The 10,571-nt window shown below is 44.1% G+C and overlaps 1 protein-coding gene across 1 annotated transcript; it reads right to left on the minus strand.

The window, feature by feature from the left end:
* Positions 1-6,463: 6,463 nt before the first annotated feature.
* LOC149255283 (uncharacterized) lies at positions 6,464-7,303 on the minus strand. The gene has a single exon (XM_089454995.1). It carries the CDS (start codon positions 7,301-7,303, stop codon positions 6,464-6,466), a length of 840 nt encoding a protein of 279 aa, XP_089311121.1.
* Between the last annotated feature and the right edge of the window lie 3,268 nt (positions 7,304-10,571).

Raw genomic sequence — 10,571 nt, forward strand, 5'->3', positions numbered from 1 at the left:
TCCATCTACTACATGCTTAACCTTGAAGATCCATCTCGAACCCACAACTAATTTATCTACTGGTATTGGGACTTCCCAAACATTGTCATATTTTCATATGAATGTACCATACATTTTACTTTGGTGATTACACCGGTGAGAATCAGAGCAAAATTAAGATGTGAAAAGAGAAAACAAAGGGGAAAAAAGGTTTGCACTTTTGGATCACATTGGTTAAATATATAACTTCTTGCTATAGAAGGAGAAGAACTTTGGAGTCATTTCATTTATCTCTCCATTAACGTTATTCTTCGACTAGAAGACCTAGATCCAACTACCGAGACTTTGGATTGTCCGAACACATACTCTGTGAGATGGTTGATGCATGTTTATTGCCCGGGATAACAAAATCGAGTTGGTAGGAAAAGAAACAAAGTAATTTAAGTTTCTTGTGATAACGAGATATAATACCCCATATAGGTGGACCCATATAGGTTGCTCAACTGCTTCCTCGAAAGAGGATTGCTCAATATCTACAAGCTCAGTCATTAGAGCCATGTAGCTAGTGTACCAATCAAGTGACCTTCTCTATCTGCGCTAATTCGAAGGAGCACCCACATTCCCCCTCACATCCTGCACAAGTCTTTTAGATTCCTTGATTCTTTTTCTGCCTTCTTTGGATGGTTTTTCTTGAGTGGTTGTCTCCAATTTCTGCTCTTGACTTTGTGGTTGCTCCATAACTTCTTGAGGTTCATCCTTTGGAGCTAAAATCTCCTCTTCTGGTGGGATTTGAAGCTCCCTCTCAAGAGAGCACCGCATTTCTTTCTCCTCATCAAATTTTACATCCCTTCGCACAACTGTCATCCTGATGGCAAGTACACATGCTAGTTGTGTGGAGTTTCTGTGTAACCCACAAATACCCCAAATTCTATTGTTTTTTTTGACTTTAACGGTTATTTTTATTGAAGGGCGGCAAAACAGCTGCCGCGTACTTAATACACAGCGATTCTTTGTTCCCCCAAATTACTTATCTCTCAGTCTTTTTTATTACACTTTGCTCTTTGATTCAGCAGGTTTGTAGTCGACCCTGGAGCGCCCTTTGGAACAGATGATTCACAGAGTTCCTGCTTGCAGAAGCTTTGAACTGGTCTGGTCCGCCTTCTTTTTATTTTTATTTTGAAACTTCAATTTGCCCGGTCTGAGAATGCTCTGTCCTTTTTGCTGTTCTGTTGAATAGATCCTTCCATTTCTCCACCGTCAGTAGAGCCAGCCGCCAACTGGATCGAAAGCAGGAGGGATCTTAGTATTCTGCGCCTCTGATTGGAGTTACGGTGATGAATTAAATCAGAACGATTCTCCCTTTGCTTGTGTTGACTCCAGAACAGAGCACTTCTGCTCGTATCAGGACATAACCAGAATATATTTCTTCAAACACCGTTGCTGCTAATGGGGAGAGCTGATACGAACTTTCCTTCACGCTCACAGAATCCTAGTCGATGCAGAAGACCTTTCTGTTTGTTGGTTCCTGATGAACCCTTCCTTTGAATAGACCCGCTTGGTTTTGTCTGCTTATCTTCAGAGAGTCAACCTCTGGCGAATGTTTCTGAGGATAGAGCTTACCATGCTATGAAGTGGGCTTAGTTTCCGGGACATTGAACTTTACTGAGTTAATTGCCTATTCATGGATCCTGGGCTAGATAGGAATAGCCTGAAGCATAGCCTATGGACAATTCCTCGTTGCAACATGGTGAACCGGATTTCTGATAGAGAAGCTGCTGAGAAGATTAGGGGATGATGCAGAGGTATTCTTCTGAATTGATTGAAAGGGATCTTTGGCTACATGCTGAGCCAAGATTGGCTTCAAAATCGGCTTGTGAATTCAGATGTCTCAGTATATGATAGAAGGAAATTTTCCGGAACTTGGCCAGCATGGCTCTAATTTTCTTGAGGATGAGTGCTAAATGAATCTGCATCGGGTTTGAATGAGAGTTCATCGCTTGAATGATAAGCCTGGAGTCTCCAAAAACCGCCAGAGACTGAATGTTCCTCTTCAGAGCTAGAGACAGCCCCTGCCACAAAGCCAGGGCCTCAGCTTTATTGTTTGTTTCGACTCCCAGCCCCCAATGATACCTAAACAGTGTGCTGCCATCAGGATTTAACAGAATTCCACCCCCTCCCGCCGCTCCAGGGTTGCCTTTAGAGGCCCCGTCGAAGAATAGGCAATGTTCATCAAGTGCAGAGCGCCACTTTAGAAACTCCTGTTCTTCCAGGCGAATTTCCCACCTAGCGTGGCAAGGGGTCTGAGAATTTGGACTAGTTTGATTTTTTGAAACAATATCTTTTAGCCAGATTTCCTCCTCACTGTCCAGATTCGCTTCGTTCCTTAAGGTCGGCCTAGCATCCAATGTCTCTCCCAGAATAGCTTTAATTTTGGATATTACATTGTTTGTGGTGCAAGTTTCTCCTCTGAATAACCTGTTATTCCTTTCCAACCATACCTTCCAGCAGATATATTTAGGAATCCACATCCATGCGTTCTTAAGCAAGTTCTTTTTATTGAGGCTGAACGCTGATAACTTGGCCCACTCATGAAACAGGTTTGGTATATTTCTCGCCAGCTCTACCTTGTCAGCTCTTGATCTCAGGACCCCTTTCCAAACTGCTTTGGCAAAAGGACACAACAACAATAGATGATCAGCTGTTTCTTCCTCAGACATACATAATGGGCATCTGGAAGGCCCTTCCATTCCTCTTTTCCTCAGATTATCTCCTGTGAGAATACTGTTGTGAGCAAGCGTCCAACAAAAAAAGTCTATTTTTGGAAGCGAGGGGAAGCCCCAAATGAGTTTCCATTGTGTTGGGTCAGGAGGAACATTAGGAACTGCAATCAAATGTTTGTAGCCTTCAGCGACCGTGAAACTTCCAGCATGGGAACCCCATCCTCTTTTGTCTTTGGCTGTTGCTGACATGGGAGATTTCCCTTGGAGCTTGTCTAATAGTAAGGAAGCTTCAGCTTGCAGACGATGTGGGACCTCTCCCAGATTCCAGCTGTCCCACCGTCTACCAGCATCCTCCGTCCAATTGGAAATGTCCCAAAGGGTTTCCATATTGTTGGATTGTAGCCATGATTTAATATTTGCAAGGCCTTCTATATGTTGCAGAGGTTGATCTCCTAGAATCTGATCTTCCCAGATTCTGATTTTTTTGCCATTACCTGGGATCCAGTATAGATTGGACCTGAATTGCTCCAGAGCAGCTGTGCACAGCTTGAAAATTGGTGAACCTTTGGAGGTTTTTGGTGGTTGGTCCAAGCATCTTAAACGCTGGCCTTGAAAATATTTCTTCCACAGAACTTTTTTGCTCCAGCTTATTTTCCCTGCCACGATATTCCACAGGATTTTAGATCCTAGAGCAAGATTTTGTGCCTCCAAATCTCTCATTTGCAGTCCTCCTTCCAGAATTGGCCTCTTAATGGTTTCCCAATTGACCAAATGAAGTCTTCTTTCGTTATTTTTCCCTCCTTCCCAAAGAAATCTTCTCAGCATACCATCCATTTTACTGAGAAAGGTTTTGGGGGCAAGAAGAATGGAATGCTGAAATAGAGGCATGCTTATTAGGACAGCTTTTATAAGTATTATTTTCCCAGCAGTGTTCAGCCAGGAGGTTCCCCAGGCTTGAATTCTAAGCTTAAGCTTGTCTAATAGGGGCATCCAGTGAATAACTTTAGGGGTGGATTTGAAGATTGGGATCCCAAGGTATTTGAAAGACTCCCAGGTTTGACAGACTTTCATCTCAAGGAGCCTTGCTATGTCCGCCAGATCTTTGACCGAGCAGTTCCAGCCATAGATTGTGCTTTTTGAGTAGTTTATCTTACTGCCTGAGGCTTCCTTATAAATGTCCAGTTCCTTTTTAAATGATCTGGCCGAATTAATGCTCGCTCCACCAAGGAGCAGAGTGTCATCAGCAAACTGGGCATGATTTATGTATTTGACACTGTGCACCATTCTGAGACCTGGCAGAGTTTGGATTTGCTGACAATAGTCCAGCTGGAAACTGAGCACTGAGGCTTGAATAGCATAGAGAAGAGGGGACAGCGGGCAGCCTTGTCTTAATCCCCTGGAGGCTTTGAAAAATTCCGTAGAGCGGCCATTTACCAACGGTGCTATCCAGGGAGAGGCAACGCAGGCTTTTACCCAATTTATGAAGTTTAGTGAGAAACCCATTTTTGTCATAACAGCAAACAGGAAGTCATGCCTTACCCTATCAAAGGTGTTTGCCAAATCGAGTTTTATTACCATTCCTTTCTCTTTTCTCTGGCCACTTGAATGAACTGCCTCTTGAACCAACACAATATTATCCAGTATCTTTCTCCCTTTGATGAAGCCTCCCTGATTCTCGGGTATGATGTCCAGCAGAATATTCTTGAGACGAATGGATATTATTTTGGTAATCAACTTATAGCTAGTATTGCACAGCGAAATGGGACGAAATCTACTGAAATCTGCAGCTCCTTTCTCTTTCGGTATCAATGCAAGGAAAGCTGAATTGGTACTGCCTCCTATCTTTGCGCAATTTTGGGACTTCCTAATCATTCTCAGGAGATCTTTATTGATAGTTGACCAGCATGTTTGAAGGAACCTAGCTGTGAACCCGTCTGGCCCTGGCGCCTTATCCGGTTCCATGCAATCCAAGGCTTTCTTGAGCTCATCCATGCTGATCGGAGTAGTCAACATTTTATTGACAGAGTCTTGCACACAGGAGGGAATTAAATTATACGGATAGGCTTGAGGATCTATAGGAGGGTCCTTCGGCTCTGAATAGAGATCTTTGAAGAACGAGAAGGCTGCTCTCTTGATGCCATCGAAATCTTTAATCACTTCATCTTGGGAGCGGATTTCAGAAACATTTTTGAATTGCTTGCGGGCTTCGGCATGCTTGTGGAAAAAACTAGTGTTTTTGTCGCCGGCCTGTAACCATAGATTTCTGGATTTTTGTCTCCAATACTCCTCTTCTTCCCTGCTAGCTTTATGGAGGGCTTTTTGCAGCTCAACTTCTTTTTGGAGCAGACTTTGGGTGATAGCAGACACCTCCATTGATGATTGGAGGACAGCAAGATTGTCTAAAGACTCTTTTCTCTTGGCAGCTGGCGTTTTCAGAGTTTTAGCCCACTCCTTGAGCCTTCTCTTGAGAGCCCGCAACTTTTCTTCCCACACAAAGAAAGGGGATCCCATAATTTTTCTATTCCAAACTTCAGAAACCACCTCTTGGAAACCCTCTTGCTGAATCCACAACGGGCTAAATCTAAAGGGAATGGGGCCAAGAAAACCATCCTTGGAGAGCTCGAGACTAATGGGTTTATGATCAGAGGTACAGTTAGGAAGGATTTTGGATGAGGCCATTAGACCATTTGTAAGAAAGGAGGCTTGGACGAGAAATCTGTCCAGGCGAGCAGCTATATGGCTGGGACCTAATCTTTTGTTAGACCAAGTGTATTTCCCAGCTGAGGGTTTAATATCCTCAAGATCCCAGTCTACCATTAAATCTTCCACCCATTCTCTAGCTGGATCTCTTACAGGAGATCCACCTTTTTTCTCTTCAGCTGCTAGAGTAACGTTCAAATCCCCTGCAATAATTATGTTTTCTGGATTGTGTAATATAAGAAAAGACTGGAGCGAGTCCCAACACATTTTTTTCTCCATTGGAGAGACCAGAGCATAAAGATTGAATATACTTACTTGTTGACCAGATTCTTTGTGCATGAGCTGAGTGAAAATCCAGTGCTGGCAACTTTCTTCATGATTCAGGTCATATTTGGAGCTATCCCAGAAAGAGGCAATCCCACCAGAGGCACCTCTAGCACTGACAGCTCTACCAGGGCCTTTGCGCCAGAATGATTTGCTAGACTGAAGGAGGAGAGTGTCCTCCAGCTTTGTCTCCTGGATGAGAAGGATTTCAGGTACATGCAACCTCACAATGTCTTTCAAGGCATCTTCTTTCAGTCTGCTACCTAATCCTCTGCAATTCCAGGAGACGTATTTCATTATTTACTGGGATGGGAGGGGGTGGCTCCTTTTGAAGCCTTGTTGTGCTTGCGCCCGGAGCTGGTGTTCATCATTCCTTTGAGCGTTTTCTAGGAGCCTTGGAGAACCTCTATATAAGTTTTCTCCTCTCTGTGTTTCTTCTTGGATTTTCGGCCCCTTGTCGATTTGATTGGGGAAATTTGTGAGCTGTCTGATTCAGAGTCTCTCTCTTCTGATTCTTCCTCGGAGTCAGTTGCAAGACTAATGTGCTCGTCGTTGCCTGCGTTTCCCCCTTGATCTGCCTCTGTTTGGGGGCCATTTGTTTTTTCTTCGGCTTCGTTCCCTTTCTTCGACTGATCTGCAGTTTCTTCATGGTTCTCTGAGGCTTCCCCCTTTTCCCCTGAGGAGGGGCCTTCCTTTGAGACTTGAATGGTCTTATCATTGGTCTTAGGGTTTCCCTTTCGTTATGTTTCCTTCTGCTCGTTTGGTTTTGAGATTACCTTCCCCTTTCTTATTTCCTTCCATCCTCCTTCTTCGACTTTGTCCCCTGATGGTGCTTTGGGGCAGTTTCTTTGGAAGTGACCGTGTTCATGGCAGATTCTGCACTTAAATGGCAGTTGCTCGTAGTCCAGCTTCTGGAAATGGTGCCAATCTCCAACAGTGAGTTTGATGGCTTCCGGCAGCCCAGCTTCTAAATCTACTTCCACACAGATTCTGGCGCAGGTGTATTGGCCCTTGTGATCAGCTTTATCGATGAATCTGCCCAGTCCATTTCCTATCTTTTGCAGGGATTGATAGCTCCAGCAATGTATTGGCAAGTTGGGTAGCCGAACCCAAACCGGGACCTCCTTTGGAACATCGACTGAAGGATCGAAGTCGGGGGTCCATTTATTCAGGAAGAGTCCTTGGTTTCCCATGAAATATGGACCGTTTCTAAACACCAGATCTCGATCTTCCTTGGTAGTGAATTCAAATATGAAAAAACCTCTTCCGACCGCGTAGCAGATCACATTGTTGGCCAGCAGCGGCCTCCAGTTTCGTTGAACCCATTCATCGGTCGATTTTGTTGATGGCCATCGACCCATAAATTGCCCCACTAATCCTCTGTCAGCCAATGCAAGGGCGATTTTGATCGGCTGTTCTTCCGGCAAGGCGATTTCTGGAATTTCATCAAGTTTTTTAATAAATTTCGGAACTTCTGGATGGGCTCGTTTTTTCCCCTTCTGCGTTAGCAGATATTGGAAAGCTTCTGCTGGTGAAAGCGGAGGGGTGGGAGAGGTCTCCCCACCCCCAGGAGCAGCCATGGTGGCGGACAGTCTCGGCAGCGAGCGATGACCTAGCCGGGCAGATCAGAACGCGCGCGCAGTCTCGGTTGTTACCCCAAATTCTATTGTTAGCTCTAGCTTCTTCCTTGATTATTTGGAGACATGGCAGTAAACAGAGGCTCCAAAAATCCTGAAGTGCAACACATCTAGCTTCCTTACCAAGAAATCTTCTTCCGATGTAATCATGCCAAGAATCTAATGAGGAATCTAGTTCTCCAAATGGAGTGTTGTGTTGCATGCCTTAGCCCACAAGTGCAGAGGTACGCCTTGGTCATGCAACATCTCCCTCACCGCTCCCATAATGCTATGGTTCTTTCTCTCAGCTACCCCATTCTGTTGTGGGTTGTGGGGTGTTGTCGAATCTTGTCAAATGCCTTCTTTTGCACACATTTTTTAAAATTCATTTGACACATACTCACCTCCATTATCACTCCTGAGAGCCTTCACCTTCTTGCTGGTTTCTTTCTCAACTAGTGCCATGAATTTACGAACTTGGAGAATGTCTCATCTTTCTTCCGCATGAAGAAGAACCAACACTTCTGTGAGAAGTCATCAATAAAAATGACAAAATATTTGTGTCTTTTAGTGGAGGATGTCGAAAAAGGTCCACAGACATCAGAGTGGATCCTTTCTAAGACTATATGTGCTTCGTTGTCTCGATCATGGAATGTGGATTTTGTGTACTTCCCCAAAGTACATCCTTTGCATATATCCTGCTGGCTCAAGTGCTCCTTTGGGGAGGCATGTGGTTATTTTTTGCATAATCTTCAAGGTGCCATGATGCAAATTGTTGGTGTCCAAGTATGAACAATCTATTCAACCTTTTTCCTACATTAATTTATCAATCCGGGTGAGTATCCTTTCAAGGAAACGCACAAGGTATATGCAGGGGCAAGCGTACTATCTGTTACTGACCAAGGGTTCGTGTTTAAGATTCAAAACATTGCTGTAAACCTTAACTAGCTACAGAACTCAAGAAAAGCAATTACAGGAATTAACAAGCTATAACAGCAACTATGAAATAATAAACAACACACACAGAAATACGCAACACCTGATCAGGAGAGCGGGCCCAGCTCTCTGATCAGGGCTGCATTAATCACAGCGAAGAATGGAGCAGCAAAAGAGATGATATTTTATTAATCTGTAAAGGGCTATTACAATATCAATGGGGAGTCCCCCAATTATAGGAATAACCTATCTTTTATACACAGCGAGGGAGAACAACATCTTTCCCCAAAACTTGGTAACCGTATACCCAGAAATGTACATTAGTTTGGAACAACACCAACACCAGATAGACAAGATCAGCGAGTGGTCCAAGAATGGTTCGGGGATCTGCAACTCCAACTACACAACTTCCTTATGGCTGGTCGTTGCTGTGAATTGCGGATCTGCTGCGGGACGCTACGAGATTGGTATCTGTTCTCTAGAAGCTATGGTCAAACATATGTTTTAGTGCTGTGAATAAGCAAAACCCTGTGACTTTACTTCATTAATAAAATATTCCAATAGACAAAAAAGGGGTGATTACCTCATGGATTTAGCATAGTAAACATAGGTGAATAAGTGAAAAAAGGTTAAAAAGAGGGATGGAAATGCAACAGAAAGATAGCCCGATTTGGTGCCCAACATCTCCCCCAAACTAGCCTTCTGCATGCCCTCATGCAGTTCACCGCCTCTGCAAGTCTGGGTTTTGCAGACTGTTGGCCTCCTAGAGCTGAGAAAGATCATACTCTTCGGCCATCTCTGTCCCTGGAACTTTAAAACCATCTGAGAGGAGGACTTCCTTCCACCAATCTCCCGGAACATTATATGCTGGGGTGTAATTTTCTACTGGCAACCAGATAGTGGGAAACTGAAACCGGATCCCCATCCATCAGACCCCACATGTTCAGACACATGCCACATACCTAGGCACTTTGGGGAGTGCTCATGCAAAATTTGGTGCCCCAAAAGGTTCCCTGTTCTGGACAACTATAGGTGACATCATCCACCTTTTCTGACAGCAATCAAGGGCCACATCTTGAAATGTGACTAATTTCCTGACACAAAGATCAAGGCATCATTTTCGTGTCCTCAACATTCTTTCTCTGTTCCCCTCAATTCTCAAAAAGGTGTTGTGTTTAGTGAACATGGTGATTGACCTTTCATGTTCTCCTCTTACTATAAGTGGCATTGTAACCTGATTGGACTCAAATGTATTAAAGGCCTTCTGCCAGCTGATCTGATTAAAAGTGTAAGAGGTGAGAGCTCTTAAATGAATGTCCCCCACATATGGGACTGGGTTAAATTCTCTCTCCATGCGGAGTAGATACCCATGCAAGTAGAACTCACACATCAAACGCTGAGTTGGCACGTCATGACTCCTCATTATGCGGAGGAATTGTACACCGTCCTCTATTTCATAACTAATTTCATTCTTGATGCTCTCCATGCATAATGAAAGAAAACATTCATGCAAGAATAAAGAATAACAAGAAGGAGGGGAGCGACATGCCATCACCTCTTGCGCCAAGTTAAACATCTGCTCCTTATCAGTTTTCAGCTCTGCCGCTTGCTTTTCCAGCTGCTCCATCTTGAACTGCTGCTTTGCATTCCTCAATTTCATGACATCTATGCACTCCACATATTCAAAAATGGTTGTGGAGGCTCATTCTTGAGTTCTTCTGACCTCACTTTGATACCGAGCTGCAGTAGATTTCCAAGTCTGCACTTCGGCCATTAAGGCATACTCACGGTCTTCAAACAATCACTCGACCGGGTCTGTTTGAGTGGTAGTAGAAGTTGTGGCTATCTGATCCACCTGAGTCTCTGCTTCTACTACTGTGGCCTTGGAATTTTTGGCCTGCCGCTTGTATTTCTTCATCTGCTTCTGCAATTTGTGTACCTTCTTCCTTAGTTTCATGACCTCCATCTTAAGTCGCATTGTTTCTTTAAATTTTAGCTGGTATTTTTTCTTGATAGAGAGTCTTCGCTGTTCACACAACTCCACCCATTCTTGCTTAACCAAAACTTCCTCAGTTTCGACAGCTGGAGGTAAATCCCCCGGGACAGCTTCTGCCATGCCGACTGTTGGGTTTTCCTCCACTGTCCGTTCTTCTTCAATTATTTCTTGCTTCATGGCCTTCTCGCCTGGTTTTACCACTGGCTCATTCATCAAGACCGCTTCGCTTGGTCCCTCCTCTTCGCCAACAACTTCTTCCCTTTGTTGTGTGCTCACCATGACCGGTGGTACCCTTGTGAG

The sequence above is a fragment of the Pinus tabuliformis genome, chromosome 7 (assembly GCF_031772625.1).
Source record: "Pinus tabuliformis cultivar Carrire ecotype Pingquan chromosome 7, CPIR1, whole genome shotgun sequence".
In the NCBI taxonomy this organism is placed as follows: Eukaryota; Viridiplantae; Streptophyta; class Pinopsida; order Pinales; family Pinaceae; genus Pinus; species Pinus tabuliformis.